This window comes from Mytilus californianus, unplaced genomic scaffold (assembly GCF_021869535.1).
Source record: "Mytilus californianus isolate M0D057914Y unplaced genomic scaffold, xbMytCali1.0.p SCAF_7, whole genome shotgun sequence".
NCBI lineage: Eukaryota > Metazoa > Mollusca > Bivalvia > Mytilida > Mytilidae > Mytilus > Mytilus californianus.
Genome location: NW_026262723.1, coordinates 36,199,210 through 36,227,044, shown reverse-complemented (window position 1 = coordinate 36,227,044; position 27,835 = coordinate 36,199,210). Strand labels below are relative to the sequence as shown.

The window sequence follows — 27,835 nt, the reverse complement described above, 5'->3', positions numbered from 1 at the left end:
TTGTATAGGGGAAATCGAAAACATGTATATATATACTGACAAAAAAAAAAAAAAAAAAAAAAAACGAGAACTATATGGGCCCCAGAGTATCAGATCTGGCAACTTAGACTTTTTAGATCCCCATGTCAGTTTTGACTTTTCAGTTTCCACTTTACAAAATTAACAGTTTATCAGAATATTTGATTGACCATCTGTACTATGGATTTTTAAGTAGTTGAATTGATGGATTAATATCAGGCTTTCATGCAGAATTGCCAATGGAGTTAAGCAAACAATAATCAATCAATCAATCATGCAGGGGTGAGTGCCTTACCGTCTAGCCTGAGTATTTGTAAAAATCTACCTGAGGAATTCTCATCAAAAACACCTGTCTTCGATCAACCACAGGTGTCTTACACATGTATGTTTTTTAATGCTCACCTATCAGGGTTCTAGCTTGCATAGGTTTCAAGATTTTTTTACCTGTCTGGGTTCTGGATATTGCATGTTTTCAACTGTCAGGGTTATACCACATTTTCCAGAATTTCCTGTCTGGATTTATCACAGGTTCATTTATTATTTCCACCGGTTTAGGTTGGACCAAATGTTTAAGACATGATACTGCTTTAAGTTTTATATTTCAGCAGTAATTGGGACTATTATAGCACATGTATAATAGTCCCAGCTGGAATGCTGTTTATGGTTCTCAAGGAATGATAGTAGGTGAAATTGTAACTATAAATCCGCCTGAGGAGTGCTAGACGACTTGTCTGTACAAGTGAACTCAAGGTTATGATATCTGGCAGATTCAGCTGTGCAGGATTCAACATTCATATTTCCAGTGAACATTGGGACGTTAAGCAACCAACAATCAATCAATCAATCAATCCAGTAAACATTGTACCACATTACGTACATTGTACATAGCAAGGCTGGCAGACCTGCTCTATTTATGCAGTCTCAAGAATTTTTACCTTTCTTGGTTCTACCAAATGTTATTGCATTTTCTCCTTTCTGGGTTCTACCACATGTTATATGTCTCACTTATCAGGGTTTTACTACGTACATTATTCAAGTATTTTTAACCTATCTGGTTCTACCACAGGTTATTGTTGTTTCACCTGTGGGTTCTACCACAGGTTTCTAGGCATACTTATAATTCTGGTTTTCTATGTTTTAAAACATTTATGGCTATGACTAATCCGAATCATATAAATAGTGTGCCAATAATAGATGAAGATTGTTTAATTTATTTGGTGACCTATTGCAAGAATTCTCTTAAGCTAGCCCATGCTACAATTAAATTGTATTTAGCAGGAATTAGGCATAATTACTTAAGAATAGGGCATCCTGAGAGAGAAACAAAAGAGATTACCTATAACATCTCAAATTTTGAAACAATTGTGCTGTATGTTTCAGCAAGGAGTTTTTTCTCCCATTTGTTGACTTAATGTTGCAGTGTGCATTTAATCTAGCTTTTTTTTGGATTTCTCCGATGTGGTGAATTTACGTATAGTAGTAAAATTGCAAGTCAGGACACACTTTTAATTCAAAAGATTAATTTAGACATAAATTTTTCAAAATTTCACATTACATCTGAATTCCTCCAAAGGTGACCCATTTTGAGAAGGTATTAACATTACTATTTTTGAAAATGATATTTTCAACCCAGTTGATTTGATGAGAAGATATATACAGTATGAAAAAATTATGGAGCTAGACCAGATTCCTATTTATTTGTTAGTGATGAGTATAATAACGCTCCTTTGTCTAGAGATACATTTATATCTCTGCTTCGAGATTTGCTGTTCAGATAAGGGTATAATGATAGAAAATTTTGTGGTCATTCTTTTCGAATTAGTGCTGCAACATCAGCAGCAGCTGCAGGGGTTGAGGATCATATTATCCACACATTAGGTAGATGGTCATCCAATTGTTATATACGTTACATTCCAACTGACCCAAAAACTGTTTGTAAAGTATTAAGCAGAATGTGTCGTTCCTAACTTATATCAAAGGAGTTATAAGAACTACATTTTGTTAATTATTTTAGTATTGTAGTTATTTCTTTTTTTTTGTTTGTTTTCATTTTCATACATGAAATTATATTCAAGTACTTTTTTCTTTCTAATGGTATATTGAATTTATATATATGTACATGTATCATTTCTTGGGGGCTTTCACTCATGCTACTCGTTCAATTTGGCCTACTTAATTTCAGGGAAATTATTTTCCCCCAATTCATTAATACATCTTATAAATTATTAAGGCTTTGTTTTATTTCAGGGTGATAATTAAGTTAGTTTTTGTACCTGTTGGGATCTACCGCAGGAATTCTCTTTTTTCAAATTTATACCCGTCTGGGCTCTACCAGTCAGGTTCTAATAGTACCTGTTGGGATCTTCCGCAGGAATTCTCATTTTTCAAAATTCATACTTGTCTGGGCTCTACCACTCAGGTTCTAAAAGTACCTGTTGGGATCTACCGCAGGAATTCTCAGTTTTCAAAATTCATACTTGTCTGGGCTCTACCACTCAGGTTCTAAAAGTACCAGCTGTTGGGATCTACCGCAGGAGTTCTCAGTTTTCAAAATTCATACTTGTCTGGGCTCTACCACTCAGGTTCTAAAAGTACCTGTTGGGATCTACCTCAGGTATTCTCATTTTTAAAATTTATACCTGTCTGGGTTCTACCAGTCAGGTTCTAAAATAAATTTTTCACCTGTCAGGGCTCTACTGCAGGTTCTTAAAATTGCATAATTTAGGCAATTTATTTTTTAAATTAATTTAAAATCATGTTGAGTAGGTAGTGTTTTTGATTTGGTTATTTTAATTAGTATTATTGTAAGTTTTAATGAGTAGCCCCCTAGAAAGCCAAATGATACATTTATTATTATTTTCATATGTATTCAGTATAATAGATTTAGAATTGATTGTGAATATGATACTAGTATACTGTGTATACAATGGTGTCTTAGTATATTAGTTTGTTAATAAAATTAGAATAGTTATTATAAAGTTTTGTGTATGATATCAAGTATCCAGTATGGCAGGATAAGGGTTTCATTCAAGTAGAACATTTCCTTTTCTACTCTTAGTATCTATATTAGTATAGATAAATGTGGTATGATACATGAGACTAGCTATTGTCTATAAGGAGACGTCTACTGTTCAATGTGGTATGGTATATGAGACTAGTTATTGTCTATAAGGACACATCTACTGTTCTTTGTGGTATGGTATATGAGACTCTTAGGTTTTATTAGACTTCTACTGTTTCTATGTGGTATGGTATATGAGAGTTGTCAGTGTTCTAAGGAGACATCTACTGTTCTGACAGTAATAGGTATAAATAATACAAAATAAACGTGATTATCTTATTGAAGGCGAATCCCAATTAAATGACGGTATTCACTATACTAAAATAATGAATATTGACATAGAAAACACCAGAAAAATAGTCAATGAAATAGTATACCGTATGAAAGAGAATGATGAAAGAGACGAAATATCTTTCAAATTCTTACTAGAAGAAGGTAAAACATTTAAAACTCTAAAAGCCTACTTCCTTCCTAAGATTCACAAACTTAGTACAGAAACATTAGAAATGTACCAGAATAAATGTATGAATAAGAAAAAGTACATGTGCCAGGGCGACCGAACATTAGCCAATGTTCGGGACCACTACTTAACATTGGAAAATACCTAGATTATTTTCTTCTTCCACTGGTGAAGACACAAGATACATATCTATCAGATACTAGCGATTTTATCAGATTCATAGAAAATACTCACATGGAACAGAATGATCTACTTGTTTCCTATGATATAGCATCGTTATATACTAATCATAATTTCAATGAAATTAAAACGGGTATAGAAAATACACTACAGACCATGTAAATCAAGAATATGATATTAAAAGACCATCTACAGAAAGTCTACTTCATATTCTTAATATTTTGCTGACAAAAAATGAATTTACTTTTAATGAATACGCATATAAACAAATCGTTGGTGTTTCAATGGGCGGAGTTGCTTCCTCGGAAATATCTGATATTGCTATATTTGACCGTATAAATAATATTATAGAACAATGTCCATACAAAGATAATATTAAATTTCATAAACGAATGAGAGATGATGGCTTTATTATATCTAATGGAAGCAGTGAGCAAATTAAACAGCTATTTGAAATAGCAAATCAGAAACATAACCTGTTGAAACTTACTTTTGAAATAAATACTGATGCTATGAAACTCCTAGATGTTGTATTGAATAAAGGAAAACGGTTCACCGAAACCAGTATACTTGATGTTAACTGTTACACCAAACCCACTGAAAAATTTCAGTACTTACATAGAAGCTTGAGCCATGCTAAAAACTGTTTCTATTCTTTTATTAAAGGACAAGGGACTAGAATTCTTAGAAACACTAGCAACAAGGACGAATTTAATAAACGTATTAAACTGTTTATAGATAAATTATCTAGACGGGGATACACGAAAGAAATAGTCAGTCAAATATTGCTCAAAATTCGTCACAAAGACAGACACCAGTAGTATTGTTGTCTTTTTTCAAAACTACCTCTACCCTTTTATTTTGGGAAAATTAGGGAAATTGGGAAATTTTTTAAACATTTTTTTTCGCGTAATATTTTGAATTGTGAGACATTTTCAACCGGAAAGGATCTTTTTGGGGAGGGGAAGGAAATGAAGAAATTGACGGTACTTAATACATTGAAAACCACGTGTGTTACAAACACTGCAATGATTCTAATAAGAAACCCGGATCTCAAAAGCACTTGTAATATCAAAAAAATAACATGAATACGAAATTTACGTCCATTACTACCGATGCCATCACCGTTTGGGGAAAATGTATAACTTTTTGGGAGGAATTTTATGCCATTTTTTCTTGTAATTGGGAATTTTCTCTAGGGGAAAAAGCCGTATTTCGGAGGTAATTTGAGGCAAACAATATCACTGGACACCTAAAACTTAGAAAGAAACAATATAATAATAAAATAATAGGCAGAAATATATTCATTACAACGTATCATTATAATGCTGAATATCTTAAAAAGATTCCAATAACAAAGTTCTGGTATATAATTCCGAAAGATCTGATTGCCAAACAAATATTTAAATCTAAACCAGATATGGGTTTCAAAAACAATAAGAATATTAGCGACATGATAATTAATCATTAAGTCGAAGACATCGATTCACATACCCCTCCACAGGAGGCTTTAGTTTACAACCTTTAGACTGTGAAACAGATGTAATGAAGACATGATGCTGATTTATTTCAATAGATAACGAATCTGAGATAACTGACGGTTTCTTATATATTCATGTTTCTACCCGGTAGGGTACCTACACAAACCTCTTTAAATGCTAAACATGGAGACTTTTGTATATTATCATATAGAAGATAAAACAAACATGCCAGCATGATGAATACTATCTCTACTAGATCCAGTGTAGATTTATGTTGGATTAGTGTTAAAAATAAAGACAATAAGTCTTTTCATTATATATATGACTAATTAAACAATAGTGATGATCAACTTGGTCAGTTTCTTTAGTCTGTAAAGACTAGCTACAACGTAGACCTATATGCACGTGTAGTAAATTGAAAAAAAAAACTGTTATGAAACAGACACACATCTATCTACTATACTAGATACAAAATAAATATATAAAGGTCGGCCTCTGATGAGGGTTTACCTGGGAATATTCCTGAAAGAACCCGAAACATTGCATATCAAATTCTAAAGAATTAAGCAATAAAAAGTATGTAGTGTCAGGTCAGAAATATTGATGCCATACCATGAATAAGTGGGTTTATGGTCATTTTATAAAACAAATTAACCATCAAGATGACCTCTGAAGACTGACGACAGTTACATAACCTGATATAAAAATAAACATAAATGTAAATAGATAGCGACCTTGTGCACTTGGACTTTTCTAGGTTTGTAAGATTTCACGTTATACGTTAATAAAATGCTTCGCTGAGTGCAGCCTAATACCACCGCTTAGGTTGAACCCTTAACAGTAAGGGCCAGTTTGGACACAAAATTCAAGCTTGATACTGTCTGAATTTGGATTGTGATCAAATTTTTGATATAATATAGGTTTCTGGCACAAAATAAATGTGGTCCAAGATCTTGAAAATTTGAAATGAGACATTTAATTTACCTAGTATGGTCTGATATCCAAAATCTAACTACATGGTTAGATTCAGCATATAAAACAAGTAAAACTGTGAGCTACTGCTCACTGATGATACCCCCACCGAAATATTTCGGTAAACAGGAAGTTGTTGAGTGATGAATCTGAAAACGCATAACACGGTGTAACTTACTTATACATGTATAAACCCTGAAACCAAATTTCAGAAATCCTTGTCAAGTAGTTCCTGAGAAAAATGTGACGAAAATTTTCAACTTGGCTATCATGTGTAAAATAATACAAGTGTTCGGTAAACAGGAAGTTGTTGAGTGATGAATCTGAAAATGCATCACACGGTGTAACTTACTTATATAAACCCTGAAACCAAATTTCAGAAATCCTTGTCAAGTAGTTCCTGAGAAAAATGTGACGAAAATTTTCAACTTGGCTTTATATATAGCTATCATGTGTAAAATACTACAAGTGTTCGGTAAACAGGAAGTTGTTGAGTGATGAATCTGAAAATGCATCACACAGTGTAACATACTTATATAAACCCTGAAACAAAATTTCAGAAATCCTTGTCAAGTAGTTCCTGAGAAAAATGTGACGAAAATTTTCAACTTGGCTATCATGTGTAAAATAATACAAGTGTTGGTAAACAGGAAATTGTTGAGTGATGATTCTGAAAATGCATCACACGGTGTAACTTACTTATATAAACCCTGAAACCAAATTTCAGAAATCCTTGTCAAGTAGTTCCTGAGAAAAATGCGACGAAAATATTCATGGGACGGACGGACTGACTGACGGAAGGACAGACAGAGGTAAAACAGTATACCACTCCTTTTTTAAAGCGGGGGTATAAAAACACCAAAAATTTAATTCAATTAAAATTGAAGATTTCTTGCTATTGCGCAATACTGTGCTGTTGCACAATACTTAGTTAATCTGTTATATATAATAATTTACACACCCTGTTTGGTGTGTATCTCCTGCCGTATCAGTATTTGTTGCTTTTATATATAAATCAGAAATAATCTATGTGAAAATGAAAAATCCCCCCCCCCAACCCCACTACCCCCCTCCCCCCAAAAAAAAATTTGAAAAAATTTGAAAATTTGAAAAATCTTGGAAGAAAAATGTTTTTTTGAAATTTTGAAGATTATTTTCTTTTCAGGAAAAATATACAATTTCAGAGAGTTCCATTAACTTAAACACAAGTTATTGTCTGGAAACTAGAAAAATGCTTGTTTTTGGCCCCTGCTTTGCCCCTAATTTCTAAATGTATCGGGCAATTACCCCTAAACTAAATCTTAGCCTTCCTTTGTGGTATGGAACCTTGTAGTACAATTTCAGAGAGAGCCATACACTTAAACACAAGTTATTGTCTGAAAACTAGAAAAATGCTTGTTTTTGGCCCCTTTTTTGCCCCTAATTCCTGAACCTTTGGGGCAATTACCCCCAAAGTCAATCCCAGCCTTCCCTTTGTGATATGGAACCTTGTGGTACAATTTCAGAGAGATCCATACACTTACACACAAGTTATTGTCTGGAAACAACAAAAATGCTTCTTTTTGGCCCCTCATTCCTAAACTGTTGGTATCATAACCCCCAAAATCAATCCAAACCTTCCTTTTGTGGTATTGAACCTTCTGGTAAAATTTCATACAGATCAATTCACTTAAACTAAAGTTATTGTCTGGAAACCAAATGTGTCTTTGGATGCCGACGACAACGCCTGACGACGACTAGATAGCAATATAAAAATAAGTTAATCATCGTAGTTTTTACCTGTATAAGAATGATTTTTGTGGATCAAATCATTCTACGAAATGGTTCACCTTTGTTTCACTTTCAATTTTGACATTCTTTTCCTTTTAATGTCTGAACACGACTAATACATGCTTAACCAATCTCTAGCTAATGGGTTAAATTGAAGGTCACATGAATATGGATTCAACGAGGTCAAATTATTCACTTCCAAGTGAATAATTATCTACGATGTTAGGAAATTTCATTTATTAAATTATAGTTTATACACAACACAATGTATCTTCTATCTCAGAGTTAAGAAGCCTCTGTCAATCTATTTTTAGATTCTATTATTGTTTACTAATAGAGGGGGTATGTGTTTTGATGACCTCGTTATCAGATTGACAAACTTACCTACACGTGTATCATATGTATTTTAATCAGCTATAATTTACTGTTTTCGAACCATATTCGAAAATGTATTTCAGGCATCGTCTTTGAATATTAAAGCATGTTCCTACCGCCGTTGCAGGAAGTGAGCCCAGACTCGGGAAGTCTGTGATCGTGATACAAGAGGATTCATACGAACCTGTTACGGTTATTCTGCAGAATCACTGCCTTTGGTGGAAACTTTTTCGCCTCAACTTATAAAAAGTATAACAGCAGCAACCCAATGACTACATTTAACCAAAGAACATCTAGAGGTCGTCATACAGTAATCAACAGTAGACAGCATGGCTTCCAAAACGGTCATATATTCCGGACTTGACCGAAATTTATATTAAAAGTCCGGCTGCTCTCAGCCTCAAACGGTCAAATATCATAGGTTTGCCACTTTTGTTATTCAAGGCATTTTCATAAAACGGTCATTTCACTTTTTTTACCAACTATCGATCGGTAAAAATGTCCGTTTGGGCATTATAGTTTATAATTGTGGCAATCTATTTCACAAAGATATTTCGGTCATATTTGGGTTTAATTAAACAGATGCAGCATATTTCATACTTTGAAGTGTCTCAGTTAGTCTAATCCTCTGGGTACACAAATTAAATGCACGGCTTCGTACATCAATAAAAAGTAGAAAAAAAAATTTGTTCTTTTATTTTAAAAACAACAAGCTGTCAAACAATTATCCCTTCAATAAGTAATATTGAAGCCATAAATCATTCACTGATTACAGGTCATTCATTACCTTTGATGAGAGACCTTAGTTTGTCTTTATCAATAGAATTGATGATGCATAACAATGAACATAAAGGTGATCAGGTAAACGAGGTCAAACATGTAAGCTTGTATGGAACAACATCCTATTTAATTAAGCTTTGTAGATATTATTGTAAATGACCATTCAGTTTTAAAAAAGTTTCCTTAGATTTTTAAAATAATTCTTCAAATAAGAATATTTATAAATGAATTCGAATATGTATGATATTCATTCTTATATTTTAAAAAAAACATTGTACATCGTGTTAAATACTGTGCCAGGGGTATGCTAAAGGGTATTCAAAGTTATTTTCTTACATTTCAGCGGGTTGCATCTAATTAATTTAGTCTAAAAGATTGAAATTATAAGAAATACGTTAATAAATATGATTTGATGAAAAATTTGAAAAGGTTTTAAACGAATAATGGTCAGAACCACGTTGTTTGAACTAGTACACGTGTGCGCATGTGTCTATTGTCCGCTGGTGGGAAATTTAATTATGCATCCTAATTCTTCAATAATGCTAAAATTATCATTGATACCTTTATCTAACGTTCATTTCGAGTATTTTCTTGAAGAAATAACTTGAAAAGGCTACTTAACTCAATCGTAAACTTACACGGATATAACGTATCCGTCTCTGATCCGTGATTTACCATTGTCAAGTCAACATCCGGCATTAGGAAAATGTGATTTTAAAAACGAAAGTAAAGCTTTTGACAGCGTTATTTTGCACAAATAAAGAGTCTGAAGCGGAATTATAGTACGCTGATGTTGCACACTTCGAATGCTGCACTTTCAGTTTAACACTTTACGTCAGAACATCGAATTTATATCAAAGTAAAGTTTCCTTTACAGAAATAAAAAGTTTGCTGCAATATTGCAACAATATAGCGGCAATCGATATTGCAGCAAACAAATTTGTTTGCAAGAAGTGTTTGCAAGAAAGTTGCAGGTTGTTGCAGCTACCTGCAACATTCTCACAATGTTACTGCAACAAAATTTGTTTGCAAGAAAATTGCAGCAAGTTTGCTGCAATGTTGCAAGAAAGAATTTGTTTGCTAGAAAGTTGCAGGAACCTTTTCTTTTATTATTTAAGGAATGACTTTTTGCAACAACTTTGCAAGAAAAGTTTCTTTAATAATGTCAGACAATCAGATATATATATAGTTTGCACCAATATTTCAAGCATTTTAAAATATTACATATGATTATTTGTTTTAAGATTTAATTAAGGTTCAAATAATACACAACATATTGTTTCTTTGAACATTTGGTTATGGATACTTCTAACTATCTAAATTTGTTGTCATCATACTTTATTTTACTCAGAAATATCTGGATATTTGAATAATTTATTTTGAATAAATCTTCAAATAACAATGCTTATATTTTTAGAATTCCTAAACTGTACATCACATTTATATGATATTTTGTAAGGAAAGAATTTCAAGAATACTTTGGTATTTATTTCAACAAGTTTAATCTAAATAATTGAGTCATAATAATTTTTGTTCTACATGTATTATTATGCCTTTTTGTCACTTTTTTGTGACATTTTTCTATGAACAATATTTTTAATTCTAATATTTTCCATCAAATGAATTTAGCCCCACCTGCAGGTTGCATTTTGTTTAATTTCTAGTATCATTATTTTAAAACTAGGTATACACAAATTATCTTTCTCATCTCAATTAGTAATATGAGCTGGTGATAGAAATGTAATGTGCCATCTGGTTTCCATTTTTCTCTGTGTAGTGGTAAAGACAGGAAGTACCTTATATAAATTAATGTACACAGAGTTTGAGGCCAAATTAAGGGTAGAGCATTTCTTCTTTGTATATATTTCCATTATAACTTATAACATCAAAGATAAAAAAAAATATATATATAATTATTTTTTTATTATAATATATAACAAATATTCAAGATTTAGGCAATTGATATTTATAATTAGGGACAAATTTCAAAGGGATCACACTGTCACAATACCCTAAGCAACCTTGATCAACATATTCAAAATTTGAACTGGCCATGAACATGCATACAACAAACAAAGATGTCTTCTATCATGAACAAAGTAATATGAATTTTACAATGGATTTAGATCCAAAAGTTCCAACTAATTCTATTGACACTGGATAGTGCATATGATAGCCTTCAGTTGACATGACTCTTGGATTTAGGAAGATTGGTGTTTACACATAATTTGGATAACATCTTTTGGTAAGTACAATGGAGTTGAATGTTCGCCATTTTGAATAAGTGCTTGCTCTTACAGTTCAAAATAGTGATATTTAAAGAGTTTTTTTAACTTAATAGAGTTGACAAAAGTATAAGACAATAGATTTATGCACATGAATATTATTAAAATTGTGTAAGACAGGAGATATTTTTTAAAATCTTTTTAAGACTATATGTTTTAGAAAGTACATTACTTAAATTGAAACAAGAAATCTAATAATAAAAGCAGTTTGGTATTAAATTAGAGATCTGTGATTTGACTGCCAATAAGAGGTCTATCAACAAATGGCAACAATATTTAGCTTTTATATATACTCAACTTATCTCAAAAATTTTAAAGAATAGACAAGACCAATTATGTTATAGTTCAATGAAAAACAAATATTCAAAAAAGCAATAACAACCTAGTACTGGCATAAGGTTAAATGTATTCTATAGTAATATGCAATTTCTAGAAGGACTTGATCACTTTTAAACATTGACCCTTTAAGTGAAACAAATGCTGGAAAAATTGGTCTGTAATTATCTCTTTATAAAGAGTTATTTTCATTTTAAAAGTCCAGAATTTACAATATATAGTAGTAACTTATATCTTTATATCTTTATAATGTTTAGTTATTCTTTTAATGTATGCTAAATTCTTCAACTTTTATTTTGCAGTATTTGAAATCAGAAAATTCAACTTTAAGGACAGTGAGTACAGAGAAACAGAACTAAAGGATACAAAGATATGTAACACAACAACCTATAGAGGACAGAGAAAATTTTGTTTTATTATTAAATCATACTTTTTTAAATGTTTAGTTTTTAATTCCTAATTTTTCAACTGAAATTGTTGAAAGATTTGCTGCAATGTTGCTGCAATATTGCAAGAAATTAACTTTCCTGCAATATTGCTGCAACATTGCAGCTAATGAATTTGCCGCAATATTGCTGCAACAATCATAGCTACTGATTTTCCCGCAAAGATTTGCTGCAATATTGCCGTAAATTGTTGCGGCAATATTGCAGCAACTGTTTGCAAGAAAACTAATTTACATACGAAAATTGAATATTTGCAGCAATATTGCCGCAAATATTTGCAAGAAGCCTTATTTTTCCATAAGGGTTAACATCGTTTTAATGTCAATCATTGGTTATATCATATATGATGGCCAACTGATTATCATAGTTGCCTAATTTACATAGTCTAAAGGGATTTAAAATCGGGATAAGATATGAAATGTCCGGCTGGCTCAAAAATTTTTTGGAAGCCCTGGTAGACAGGTGTCAATTCAGTAGTTCAAGATCTAGTCCTTGCAACTATATATATAATTTCCGCAAGTCTTCCAAACACTATCAACACTAGTTCAACAACACCTTCGGCAACACTTAGATTATACAGAACATAATTGGGGTTTATAATACATGTACTACTGCAGCAGGGAGTGAAGAACAACATGGAGATTCGAAAACATGTATAGGATATACATATATACGTCTGCACGTCTGCAAGGATATCTTGTATTGGTGGAAACTTTGCCATTGTTAAGTATAAGTAATAGTTTAATGACAGAGTTCTGCATATGATGTAGTAATACGTTGAGGCATATACCTCATACGAGGGTTTCATTTGATGGTTCACGATAATAAAAACTATCCAGAACCCTAGAGCTCTTAAGAGCTCTTTAAACGACTGCTATTAATAAACAAAACATACATCTTCTTATATCTATGTAATCACAGCAGATACATATATACAACACAATCATACAGATAGACAGCATATGCACATATTAATACATAGATAGCACATGCAAAAAATAAAGCCAAGCAAGATATATATTTAAACAGATGTCAAATATCAGCACATAGTAGCACACAGTATTTATATCTCTATTCTAGATTGCTCCACACCTGTCAGGATCTCCCCAGGTGGATATTTCATATAGTATAAGTAATACATATGTATTTATATGTATTATATTTCAGCACATAGTAGCACACAGTATTTATATCTCTATTCTAGATTGCTCTACACCTGCCGGCATCTCCCAAGGTGAACATTTCATACAGTAAAATAACTGCAGGTATCACCCCCAGGTCGTTCATTCTCTTTATATATATTGCACTACACCTGCCAGTATCACCCCCAGGTCGTTCATTCCCTTTATATAAATTGCACTACACCTGCCGGTATCACCCCCCAGGTGGTTCATTCTCTTTATAAATATTGCACTACACCTGCCGGTATCACCCCCAGGTCATTCATTCCCTTTATATATATTACACTACACCTGCCGGTATCACCCCCAGGTCGTTCATTCTCTTTATATATATTGCACTACACCTGCCGGTATCACCCCCAGATCGTTCATTCTCTATATATATATATTGCAATAAACCTGCCGGTATCACCCCCAGGTCGTTCATTCCCTTTATATAAGTTGCACTACACCTGCCGGTATCACCCCCCAGGTGGTTCATTCTCTTTATAAATATTGCACTACACCTGCCGGTATCACCCCCAGGTGGTTCATTCTCTTTATATATATTGCACTACACCTGCCGGGATCACCCCCAGGAAGTTCATTCTCTTTATATATATTGCCCTACACCTGCTGGGATCACCCCCTGGTCGTTCATTCTCTTTATATATATTGCACTTCACCTGCTGGGATCACCCAAGGTCGTTTATTCTCTTAATAATATGCATTAATGTATTATATTTAACTCCGCTGTGATCTCCAATTAGATCTCAATGGAGTATTTTAGGCCTGCTGGGACATCCCAGGTCGTTTTTCTTTTCTTCTCTTTACAGAAAAAATATAGATACAGGTACAGATACAGATATTATTAACCTATCGTATTCAGATGCAGATTTCAGAACTATATAGCACCGGAATATAAAGGAAAGCGGTACTTTGATTCCTGCCATCACAGTAATAATGTGTTAGTATGACAGTCATGCTACTTATGAACTCTCGTTAAGCATTAAACGCAACAAACTTATAAATCAAATATGCAAGTTTTGTATCATTTCTGAATAAGTGGCATACAGAGTTCCATGAACTGTCTTCCTACTATCACAGAAAACATTTGATATACTTTATAACACACTGAAAGAACCGAAAAGAATTACAATTGTATATAGCTAGGATTTGATATCATTATTTGCTTGTCATAACTACACCACAACAGGGACCGAGCGATTACCTTTTATTGCATGTATGCTTCTATGACTAGGCCAACATCTACATCAGCCTTAATACAGCATTTGTACAACATATTATCAACAGGAGTTTTCTTCACGTTTCATAGATAATGTTACACTGTGCATTTTAACAGCTTTCTTTGGTTCCCTTCGATGTAAAATTCACTTGTTGAATTTTTTAGGGATGCAATCTAAATTGCCTAGTAATCAGTGATGTTGATACCAGTGTAGTACTTTTACTTTTGTGTGAAACTTAGAACACCAAAGACTGGTCATTTTAGAATAGGAGTGAATGTAACAATTAAAGAACAGTTTTGAACCAGTTGTGACTATGAATAAGTAACAAAAATTAACTTTTAGAATGGGAGCTGTATACCTTTCTCCTCCATTCTTTAAAGTGACTTTGATGCAAGGCGTTTATTAAATATTTGGACAACTTAGTTATGCCTTGGTTATAACATAAGCAGTTTCGTATCATTCTTGAGACATGTTCCAAAATATTTTTGTGTTTAAGATACATCAGGATTGATAAGAAGGTTATTTGTAAAGATCATGAAAAATGTATCTTTGAGTCTTTGTCATAGTTTTCATATAACTAATTTATATTTTTATATGGCATTATTTTTTGGCGGCTTTCACTCATTCATCATTATGAATTCATTCATTTGGCCTTTATAATTCAAGGGGAATTATACTCCCCCAATTCAATAATACATCAGATGGGTTAATTCCTGCCAGGTCGGTAATTTCTCTAGTCAAGTAGCTCACACCTGCCAGGATCTCCCCAGGTGACATTTCATACAGTTAAGTTTGATGCAGGGATCTCCCCATCATTGTTATGTATTTATGTGTACAAGTATTTACATAATTTTGACCATTAGGCATTTTCATTTACATGTATTTTATTAGGTTTAAAAAATTTTAAGGTTAAATTTTTCAATGAATGAGTAGTCCCAAGAAAGCCAATAATGTGAACATTTTAAGTTATAGAAATGTTTATTGTTATGTAATGGTATTTAATTTAGATGATGTTTAGAATAAGTATGTTATATAATAAAAGTTTTCTTTAAAAATGTGTTGTGCATAAATCTTAACTTATTTTGACAAAATTGAACTAAACTGGCTGCTAAAAGCGAATTATTATTTCACTAATTTCTCTTTCATTAATGATTGAACAAAAAAAAATTATATTTTAATTTTTTTTATATATCTCGTAGCTAATGCCTCTTTAAGGATCATTCACACCAAGTTTGATTTAAAATTGGCTCAGTAGTTTCAGGAGAAGAGCTTTGAAAAAGTTGATGATGGAAGACAATTGTAAGGTGAGCTAAAAATTATCAAAGCAACTGAAGAAAAATCAAAGCAGAAGAATTTCATATTCTCCATCAAATCTATGAAAACTAATGCAACAGCTGAGGAGTGGAACCAGAAAAATCTTAAAGAGGGTCACCAAAGGTTCTGAAGAGCAGTAAAAATGCATCCTATTATACAGAGAACCTAACACCAAAGGTTCTGAAGAGCAGTATACATGCATTCTATTATACAGAGAACCTACCACCAAAGTTTCTGAAGAGCAATAAAAATGCATCCTATTATACAGAGAACCTAACACCAAAGGTTCTGAAGAGCAGTATACATGCATTCTATTATACAGAGAACCTACCACCAAAGTTTCTGAAGAGCAATAAAAATGCATCCTATTATACAGAGAACTAACTCCAAAGGTTCTGAAGAGCAGTAAAAATGCATCCTTTTATACAGAGAACCTATATAAGCTAACACCAAATGTTCTGAAGAGCAATAAAAATGCATTATATTATACAGAGAACCTAACACCAAATGCTCTGAAGAGCAGTAAAAATGCATCCTATTATACAGAGAACCTATATAAGCTAACACCAAATGTTCTGAAGAGCAATAAAAATGCATTATATTATACAGAGAACCTAACACCAAATGTTCTGAAGAGCAGTAAAAATGCATCCTATTATACAGAGAACCTATATAAGCTAACACCAAATGTTCTGAAGAGCAATAAAAATGCATTATATTATACAGAGAACCTAACACCAAAGGTTCTGAAGAGCAGTAAAAATGCATCCTATTATACAGAGAACTAACTCCAAAGGTTCTGAAGAGCAGTAAAAATGCATCCTTTTATACAGCGAACCTATATAAGCTAACACCAAAGGTTCTGAAGAGCAGTAAAAATGCATCCTATTATACAGAGAACCTAACACCAAAGGTTCTGGAGAGCAGTAAAAATGCATCCTATTATACAGAGAACCTAACACCAAAGGTTCTGAAGAGCAGTAAAAATGCATCCTATTATACAGAGAACGCTCTGAAGAGCATTAACAAGAGTGCACACGCTGAAATGTCTCGCCTTCTTTACTAATCATTGATATGATGTTGATAGTCCTAAATATAAAGCTTTATTACAACTGTCACACAGTCTTCACGCTGAGTGGCAGCCCAGGCAGCCCAGGTTTGTAATATTGCTCTCGGGCCTGTAAAAATCATATCTACAAGCCAACAGAATCTAACTAAAAATTTTCAAAAATTGAGCTCCGGGCCTGTAGATTTAGCAGTTCGTCGTGAAGACTGGTCACATAAACTTAACATTAACCAAGTAAACTAAACATTGACCAATGAACCATGAAAATGAGGTCAAGGTCAGATGAACCATGCTAGGCAGGCATGTACAGCTAACAATTCTTCCATACAACAAAAATAGTTGACCTATTGCTTATAGTTTAAGAAAAACAGACCAAAACACAAAAACTTAACATTGAGCAATGAACCTTGAAAATGAGGTCAAGGTCAAATAAAATCTGCGTGACTGACATATAGATCATAAAATATTTCCATACACCAAATATAGTTGAACTATTGCATATAGTATTAGAAAAAAAAAACAAAACTCAAAAACTTAACTTTGACCACTGAACCATGAAAATGAGTTCAAGGTCAGATGACACCTGCCAGCTAGACATGTACACCTTACAATCATTCCATACACCAAATATAGTAGACCTATTGCATACAGTATAAGAAAAAAAGACCAAAACACAAAAACTTAACTATAACCACTGAACCATGAAAATGAGGTCAAGGTCAGATGACACCTGCCAGTTGGACATGTACACCTTACAGTCCTTCCATACACTGAATATACAAGACCTATTGCTTATAGTATCTGAGATATGGACTTGACCACCAAAACTTAACCTTGTTCACTGATCCATGAAATGAGGTCGAGGTCAAGTGAGAACTGTCTGACGGGCATGAGGACCTTGCAAGGTACGCACATACCAAATATAGTTATCCTATTACTTATAATAAGAGAGAATTTAACATTACAAAAAATCTTGACTTTTTTTTCAAGTAGTCACTGAACCATGAAAATGAGGTCAAGGACATTGGACATGTGACTGACGGAAACTTCGTAACATGAGGCATCCATATACAAAGTATGAAGCATCCAGATCTTCCACCTTCTAAAATATAAACCTTTTAAGAAGTTAGCTAATGCCGCTGCCGGATCACTATCCCTATGTCGAGCTTTCCGCGACAAAAGTCGCAGGCTCGACAAAAATGCATCCTATTATACAAAGAACCTAACACCAAATGTTCTAAAGAGCAGTAAAAATGCATCCTATTATACAGAGAACCTAACACCAAATGTTCTAAAGAGCAGTAAAAATGCATCCTATTATACAGAGAATTGAACCCAACACCAAATGTTCTGAAGAGCAGTAAAAATGCATTATATTATACAGAGAACCTAACACCAAAGGTTCTGAAGAGCAGTATACATGCATCCTATTATTAAAATACAGAGAACCCAACAACTAAAGGTTAATATAGTATATTGACATGGCCTCTTAAGTATCAACATGATAAATATGGATCAATATCATAGCCGATCAACTAAGAATATGACCATGACGAGATCTGTACACAGATTCAGCATTTCTTCAAAATATATTACTGTAAATTCAGAAATTTTTGCATGTATTTATTACAGCGTTTTTTTTAAAGAATGGACAAAAATGTGAGATTGATTGTTGTGATGTCAGGAAAATCTTCTAACAGATAATGCATCCTAACTCAGAATGCAAGTACTTATTATTGTGATACCCACCAAGTTGCATTACTAAAAGCCTCACAATAATTTCTGTGACAGAAAGTGTCACAACTTTATCATCATTTTTCAAAAAATTAAAGTCTATCATTTTTGTCTTTTGTTTATTTTTTTGTCCTACACAAGGCAGTTAGTTTTCTGGTTTGACTTGTTTCATATTTAATCATGTCAGAACCTCTCCACATTGACTATACAGTATGGGTTTAGCTTATTGTTGAAGGCCGTACGATGACCTATAGTTACTTACATGCACATCATTTGATCTCTCAGACTGATGGATAGTTGTCTCATTGGCAATCAAACCACACTTCCTTATCTCGATTTGGATCTTCCAAGAAAAACTGTCATCATTTTCCTACAGTTGACAAGTTAAGTCATGTGCAGCTTCTCTTGCCATGTGTCCTTACTCGAACTACTGGAAACATATACATACAAATTTATACAATTCTCTCTCTTGAGTTCCGTCATTTAATTCTCCTCTGAAACTAGATGTATTTCATTTACCTTAATGGAAAAACATCAATATGCCTTTTGAAAATTCTAAAAATATTCAATCAAAACCTAGACTAAAAATACTTACACGGAGTATTAGCACATTGTTTCGTTGAATAAATTGCTCCATCTTTATTGATCAGCACTGTTGTCTGATTATATATAAAACAAAAATTGCTTTCATAGTGAATACTTTTACAGTTCTGATTGTCAAGACAATACTGCTCACAGTCTTCAATGGATAATTCCTTTGGATTTTCACCCCATTGGGTATCCTTCCCAGCTTTGCCTGTCTGGTTAATCATTACACAAGAAGTGTCTAAAAAATTAAAAAAAAAGAAAAGAAAAATTTGTTCATGAGACACAGACACAGATGCCCCATTTATAAATATATGGCAAATTTAGCAATTTTATCATTTAAAAGGGACATAACTTGAAAACGATGTGCGTGACTCCACAAAAATTCTAGCATGATCTGTGTGTGGTGGTAATAAGCATTGTGTATGAGTTTCATAAGATTTGGTTGAGGGAAACTTAAGTTACAGAACGGAAACTAATTTTGGGACGTACTGACAGAACGACATACATATAGCCAATCCAACTATCTTATATAGTAATAATGCACTAATATATATTTGGTAGGGATAAAATATGTAATAAAATATTTTTTTACTTAGCAATGGTATTTTTGAACCCCCTTCCATGGAAAATTGAACCCCCCTCCTTCTATAGATCTCAGATTTTCAAATTGTCATAGCTTTTCCAACTACTTTATACAGTAATAATGCATTTATAAGTACTTCCCAAACAAAAATCATAAGCATTATTTGCAAGCATCCTGCATGCATGCTGCAACCATATTTTGTTCAAATACTAGATGGTTCAAATATGTATTTTGCATGCCACATGCAAGTAGTGATTTGATAGTAATTGGTACCGGGCAGGAAGGTTGCCCAAGCAAACCACAAGCAAATTTGATTACAGGATTGTTGTGGTTTTATTGAAGGATGGTCCCAGTTCAATTTGATTGCAGGATGGTTGCAATTTTATTGCGGGATGGTCCCGGTTTGATTGACCACTAACAAGATATTTGAACATTCTCAAATAACAGGGGATTGGGATGACCCCTGGGCATGCACCTTAAAAATCATTTAAATCATTTAGACGATAAACAGGAATATATATGGTTTAGGGGTGGGGATCTTGACCACTAACAAGATATTTGAACATTCTCAAAAGACAGAAGGATGGGGATAAACTCTGGGGACTCCCCCTATATATCATTTAAATCATTTTAAATGACAGCTAGGAATATATATGGTTAAGGGGTGGGTGATCCCTGGGGACTAACCATGTTTATCATTAAAATCATCATGGCATGACAAACTAGAATATATATGGTTTAGGGATGGAGATCTTGACCACTAACAGGATATCTAAACATTCTCAAATAACAGGGGATTGAGAAGACCCCTGGGCACTAACCCTAAAAATTATTCAAATCATTTTGACATGACAAACAGGAATATACCAGGCATGGGGCGAATTACATTGCAATGTATTACATTACAATTACTTTGACAAAACCATGCATTAAATTACAATTACAATTACATGCATTTATCAAAGTAATGCATTAAATTACAATTACTTTTGCAAAGTAATGCATTGAATTACACATTACATTTGGAAATTTTATTATCAAGTGAAAAGAAAAATCAAGCATTTTGAAAAACAACATGAAATCACAAAAGATTCTAGCATATCCTTGGCTTTAGTATGAATAAGTTTAGTAAAGATGTTTTCTGCTTGGAATGTTAAATTTTGGGTCAAGTTTTTAACAACATTCTTGAAGTTTTGGCTATCAATTGTAGCAAACAGAAGTAAATCACCAGCAATATACTCAATTAATGCATCTGTAGCCTCCTTTTGCTTAGGATCATCCCAATGATATTTCGGACTACCTGACTTTCACAAAACTTATCAGAGTTGGTTGCTCTTCTATCTTTGATTTTAAAGTTTCAATATATAATACATCTCTGTGTTTCTCTAAAAAGAAGTGACAGAGATGAAGTTTAATCTTCATTTTAACTTAATGTTAACTTTTCTTTTATAAATATACATTTGTTTTTGTTTTTTTTTTAATTTCAATCAAAATATTTACTGAGAAATTCTTTCCTAATTATAAAATAAACACAAAACTTAATTTATGACCAAATATTGTTGATTGTAAAACAAACTAATTAGTGTTTTATGACAATGTTCAAATATCTGTTATTTAATTATGACAAGGTACTCTCTGATCTTTTGACAACAATGGAACACTTTTACAGTAATGCTTTTCAAATATCAATCTTTTTATGCAGGAAAATATATGAAATAAAATGAAATAAAAAACTAAGTAAGAGAATGATAATCCCATTCTTTATTATGATTAAGTACAAGTGGGTAAAGTGTGAAAAATAAATAGAAAATCAATATTCATATGATAATTTTTTAGTTAATCAAGAAATCTTATATTCTGCTTTTGTTAAATATCAAACAATCTGTTAAAAGATATATATATAGTATCAGAAAAAAAGTAATGCCATGTAATGCAATGTAATGCATGAAATTACACAACTTTTTGCTAAAGTAATGCATTAAATTACAATTACATGTAATGCTAAAATTGCTGAATTACACATTACATGCAATTACTTGGAAAAATGTAATGCATTACCATGCATTACAACTACAAATTTGCATTACCCCATGCCTGGAATATACTAGTATATGGTTTAGGCGTGGGGATCACGACCATTTACAAGATATTAGAACATTCACAATTGGCAGGGGGTGGGGTGACCCTTGGGGACTTACCAAATATTTCATTTGGTTTTGTTTTATCAGGTGGAACTTTTTCGATTCTTTCGATTCTCCAACATTCTTTTCAACTTTTGTGTAAATTGAAAAATAAGGTCAGTGTCAAGAGTGACATTGTTTTCATCATGAAAATTATAATTTTCCAGTTATACAGGGGCATAATTCAAGAAGGTAAGTGACTCACTGCCCAAATACGAACATTTTCCAAAAGTATAGTCTCATATTAAGGCATTTTAATAAAGACTATGTTAAGTGAAGGTTTGCTTCAATACAGAAATTAATCACATGGTGACAGATATGGCAGGTTCAGCATTGTAAAACTTTATAAAACTGATATTTTTGCGATTATTCCTTATTTATCCTTAATTTTTTTTTTTTACATATTTTATGCCTACTTAATATTTATTAATGCATCACTAGAAAAAACTGACATGTATGAAGCAAGAGCCCCTCTTGCACATTTTTATGCAAGGCAAATAGACTGATGCATACAAAGCAAATATTCACAAGTTGTCAATTTTAATAAATTTTGACACCAGCAAATAATTCAGATTCCTTGATTAATATATATTTTGTTAAAATCGAATCACTTTGTTTTTTTGCTGGGCATTTTGGTAAATGGTAGGCAACCAATAACTTTGACAGAGAGAATCATTTCGTAATACATTTGTAGCAAATGATATCTTTTTCATTCAAATCCCAGCAAAATATAGGATTCTCAGAATTTATCATTTTTTAACAAAAAATAAAGTTTTAAGTTTTTAACACACCTTTGACCAGAGGAAACAATTTGGAATGCATATTATGTCTATATCATATATCAATATTTTATGAAATCCTACTACAAGAAAAATGCCTTCAAAAATTTGTGATTTTATTAACAAAAAGTAAGTTTTTACAATTTTTTTAATTTGTCAATCACTTTAAAATAACTTAATACACCTTTATATCAGTTTTTTTTAAAGTCCTATTATAAGAATACATTTCTGAAAATATCACCAAAATATTGTGTGCACATCTACATCTTATGTAAAACAACTGTGCAAAATTTCAGTGGCCTCCTTCGAATACTTTTGGAGTTTTACAAAAGATATTCTCAAAATTTGTGATTTTTTCAACAAAAACTTAGTTTTTTCCCAAATTAATGAGCTGAATCTTATACAAATATATCATGCTTACAAGGAGTATTTGCCAAAAATACCGGTTGAGAGGTAAACAAATTTCCAGAGCCATTAGGCAAGGGAAATTTGTTTATCTCGAAACCGGTATTTTTTGGCAAATACCCACCCCTTGTTAGCAGGATATAATTGTTTAACTCCACGGAATGTTCTTTGTTTCCATCTTGACCTCAGAATTTTTATTGTAATCAAGTATCCTATGGAGTTTCTGCTTAACTGTATAATTTTTGTATATACTGTAGCTGTGTTATTTGCGCAGTCAAATTGTATTAACCGTATAATCATTTCTGATGTACAGTCACTGATCGTATATTGTCTTATTTATGACTTTCACAATGCGTTTCCGTAGAGTTTTATTTATGACGTCATTAAAAGTACAGGTTCACGGAATTTTTACGTTGTTAGCTCTAATTCAAAAATGCAGGTTTTTACCCTAAATATTTCATTTCGAACTGTTGTAGGAGTTGCAGTATATAAAGAATAACCATAAATTTGTCCTATTAGAATAGAAATAATTCATGGGGTTATTTTTAGACATGGTATTTCCCCATCTGCCATGGTATTTGCTAGCAAATACCCCAGCACATGGAATTCCCTAATGACAAATACAACGGCAGAGAAAGGAAAATATAGAAAATGTGTGAAAATTCTATTTCTCTAATCCAATCAAAAATATAATATGCACATCTACATATTATGCACAACAACTGTGCAAAATTTCAGTGGTCTTCTTCCTATACCTTTTGAGTTTTTATGTTGAGAGACAGATGCATCTGACAGCGAGACGGACAGACAGATAAAGTGGAAACTATAGGGCTTCCACATCCTCATTGCGGGGCCCTAATTACTATATAAAAAGTAGTTGGAATAGCTATGACAATTTGAAAATCTGAGATATATATATATATATTGCAATAATACCTGAATTTACCGTAGTTATAATACATAAATAAATATTTAGTAGTAACAAAACATGTTAAAAAAGATGTTTATACAATTTTTCTTAGCTATGGTATTTCGAACCCCCTATCATTAACTACGGGCTCTCAAGAGCCTATATCGCTCACCTGACTCTACTTTGATTTTAGAAATCATGTAAAGATAGATAAAAATCATAGATACCCAAATAATGATTGAGGTCAAATTTGGTTTAATATTGGTCCCGTTATTAAATAAAATATCCTGGTGGCCATCTTGAACAGTAAATCGGCAACAAAGTAGCAACACTTGGTCAGCACCTCATAAGGAGCATTCATGCCATATTTGGTTTCATTCCATTCAGTGGTTCTCTTAAAGAAGACATTTGTATGTATTTCCCATTGGGTCCTATGTTAAACCAAGTCCCCCGCTGGTGGCCATCTTGGATGATGGATCGGCTACAAAGCAACAACACTTGGTCAGCACCTCATAAGGAACATTCATGCCATGTTTTGTTTCATTCCATTCACTGGTTCTCTAAAAGAAGACATTTGTATGTATTTCCCATTGGGTCCTATGTTAAATTTAGTCCCCCGCTGGCGGCCATCTTGGATGATTGATTGGCTACAAAGTAACAACACTTGGTCAGCACCTCATAAGGAACATTCATGCCATGTTTGGTTTCATTCTATTCAGTGGTTCTCTAGAAGAAGGTCTAAAGTATAAAAAGTTAACGACGACGATGATGGACGCCAAGTGATGAGAAAAACTCACTTGGCCCTTTGGGCCAGGTGAGCTAAAAATTAAACCCCTGTGATATAGACCTCAAATTTTCCAATAATCATAGCTATCTCAACTAATTAACATAGTATTAATGCTTTAATAAATATTTGGTATGAATAAAACATGTTAGAAAAAATGTTTTAACATTTATGATTTTTTCTCAGCCATGGTATTTTGAACCACCTACCATGGAAAATGAACCCCCTATAGATCTTTAAAATGCCATAGCTATTCAAACAACTCTGTATAATAATAATACTTTAATAAGTATTTGGTATAAATAAAATATGTTAGAAAAGATGTTTAAACATTTTTACTTAGCCATGGTAATTTAAACCCCCTACCATGGAAAATTGACCCCCCCCTCATCAGATATCAGAATTTCAATTCATAACAGCATTTAAAAACTACTTTTACCATTATATTATATTCCAATTAGTATCTTGAATGAATAAACAGGGGGGTTCAATTTTCCATGGGGTTGAAATTACCATATGACACAGGGTTATTTGTATTTTATATTACTGTCTCATTTATACAAGTACGGTGAAAAAGTAATAGTCAAGATCATATTATTTATAATAGGCCAAATACATGAAACACTTTAGAATTAAATACTTATATACCTATAATTTCAAGTTCCTTAGATTTTAAATATTCAGAAATAAAGAATCTACACATTAGATGGAATAGTTTGTATACAACCCTCTTAGTCTGGAACGTAGTATGGAATACTTTAGTCTGTCTGTCAACACTACAGTGGCTTATATAACCTATATTTTGAACCAAATCGTGCAAACGATAAAATTATCAATAACATTTCCAATACAACTTGATTGATTTATGAATTTTAAGGGTTCATTTGGGAAAATTTAGGTTTTTTCTCATTGGAACAGGGCCGATATTAGGATCCAAAATAAAAGCAGGAAATTCACTGCAGGTTAATATGTTATATATAAGATAGACTCCTAAAACTAAAAAATATACCTAATATTGTTTGCACAAGTAATTACTGCATGATAATTATGTACACCTAATCTTCCCATAGGAATTGGAAAATGAAAATGAGGACATGGAAATGTGACATATGACTAATAAACATGTACTCACAACCAAGCCACATATCATATGCTAAAAGTGTTCAGTAAACCTGGCATTTTAAGTTGATGAATCTATCAATCCTGAGTATAAGAATGGCTTATTCAACAAGGTAAGGTGGTGGAATCTATATTTCTTTAATTCTTAGCCAATTCTTATTTTTCTTAACAGTTTTTTATTTACATAGTCAAACGTGGATTGTTTATTCAAATATGACATCAACTAATGATTGGCATTAGGCCATAAAAAAGAATAGGTTGTTTGCCCTAACCTGACCGACCCATAAAATAGCACCAGAGTCAAAATCTTTTTTTATTCAAAATTCGCGATGTTTTTTTTTTTTTGCAGATTTTTGTTGTATCCATATCCGTCTTGAGTTTGTTGCATAGAATAACCTGATCCCATCTGACCGCGCTTTATCACAGGACAATTTGTGTTATGTATAAAAGCCTCCAATTGATACGGATGAAAAACAACATGTTTACCATCTCTAAATCAGTACAAATAAAGGTTGGATTAAAATCAAAACCCCTAGTTTCCAACAAACTCTATTGTTTTGAAAACACAATTAAAGAACCTTAGTGAGTGCGCTCACATACCCCACGTCCCCACATTGTCACTGGAGAAATAAAATAACTGTAAGAAAAACAAATTGTATAAGAAAAAAAAATTGAATCATAATTTCCTGTCGAAATGCACATCTACATAGTATGTCCTTATTATCTACAAAGTTTCATGAAATTCTGTTGTGTGGTTTCAAAGGAGTTGCGATGACAAACTGTTGCAGAGGCATATTGAAGCAAATAAGTTCAAAGGGGCGTTACTCCTGGAAAAAAAATTGAATCATAATTTCCTGTCGATATGCACATCTACGTAGTATGTCCTTATTATCTACAAAGTTTCATGAAATTTTGTTGTGTAATTTCAGAGGAGTTGAGATGACAAACTGTTGCAGTAGTACATTAAAGTACATAAGTTCAAAGGGGCGTAACTCCTAGAAAAAAAATTGAATCGTAATTTCCTGTCGATATGCACATCTACGTAGTATGTCCTTATTATCTGAAAAGGTTTCATGAGATTCTGTTGTGTGGTTTGAGAGGAGTTGCGATGACAAAAGGTTGCAGTAGTATATTGGGCAAATAAGTTCAAAGGGGCGTAACTGCTGAAAAAAATTGAATCGTAATTTCCTGTCGATATGCACATCTACGTAGTATGTCCTTATTATCTACAAAGTTTCATGAAATTTTGTTGTGTGGTTTCAGAGGAGTTGAGATGACAAACTGTTGCAGTAGTACATTAAAGTAAATAAGTTCAAAGGGGCGTAACTCCTAGAAAAAAAAATTGAATAGTAATTTCCTGTCGATGTGCACAACTACATAGTATGTCCTTATTATCTAAAAAAGTTTCGTGAAATTCTGTTGTGTGGTTTGAGAGGAGTTGCGATGACAAGAAACAGGACTGACGGACTGACGGACTGACAGACTGACAGACTGACGGACTGACGGACTGACGGACGGACGGGTCAAAAACATTATACCCTCCGCAACTCGTTGCGTGGGGTATAAAAACATGGAAAGAGGTGTTTGATGAAGTGTGTGATGACGATTTCATGCTACGGAAAACTGATGACATTTGTGTGACTGTCTCTGACCGATCAGGACACTCGTTTGAGCCCGATTTTGAAAAAACAATCCAAGTTGTTCAGGAATTTGTTTCAGCTTTGTTTAAGTTGTTACCTTTAGTTCTAAAATGTGTTAAAAAAAAAAAACATGCATCTTTATTAAAGCATTCTAGTCATTAA

The 27,835-nt window shown here is 32.8% G+C and overlaps 1 protein-coding gene and 2 long non-coding RNA genes across 3 annotated transcripts in view; 2 read left to right on the top strand and 1 right to left on the bottom strand.

Annotated features, from left to right (window-relative positions):
• LOC127710082 (uncharacterized) overlaps positions 1–27,835 on the bottom strand; it is a 467,780-nt gene that overhangs the window by 218,320 nt on the left and 221,625 nt on the right. Inside the window, exon 36 of the mRNA XM_052215826.1 lies at positions 19,281–19,511. Within this exon, the coding sequence (XP_052071786.1) occupies positions 19,281–19,511 (231 nt within the window). The remainder of the gene's footprint in view (positions 1–19,280; positions 19,512–27,835) is intronic.
• On the top strand, positions 10,907–12,157 carry LOC127710099 (uncharacterized). Its single transcript, XR_007985931.1, has 2 exons — positions 10,907–11,342; positions 12,021–12,157. It is a non-coding gene; the product is annotated as an uncharacterized LOC127710099 (long non-coding RNA).
• LOC127710106 (uncharacterized) overlaps positions 26,972–27,835 on the top strand; it is a 137,278-nt gene continuing 136,414 nt past the window's right edge. Inside the window, exon 1 of the long non-coding RNA XR_007985942.1 lies at positions 26,972–27,151. This is a non-coding gene — a long non-coding RNA (uncharacterized LOC127710106). The remainder of the gene's footprint in view (positions 27,152–27,835) is intronic.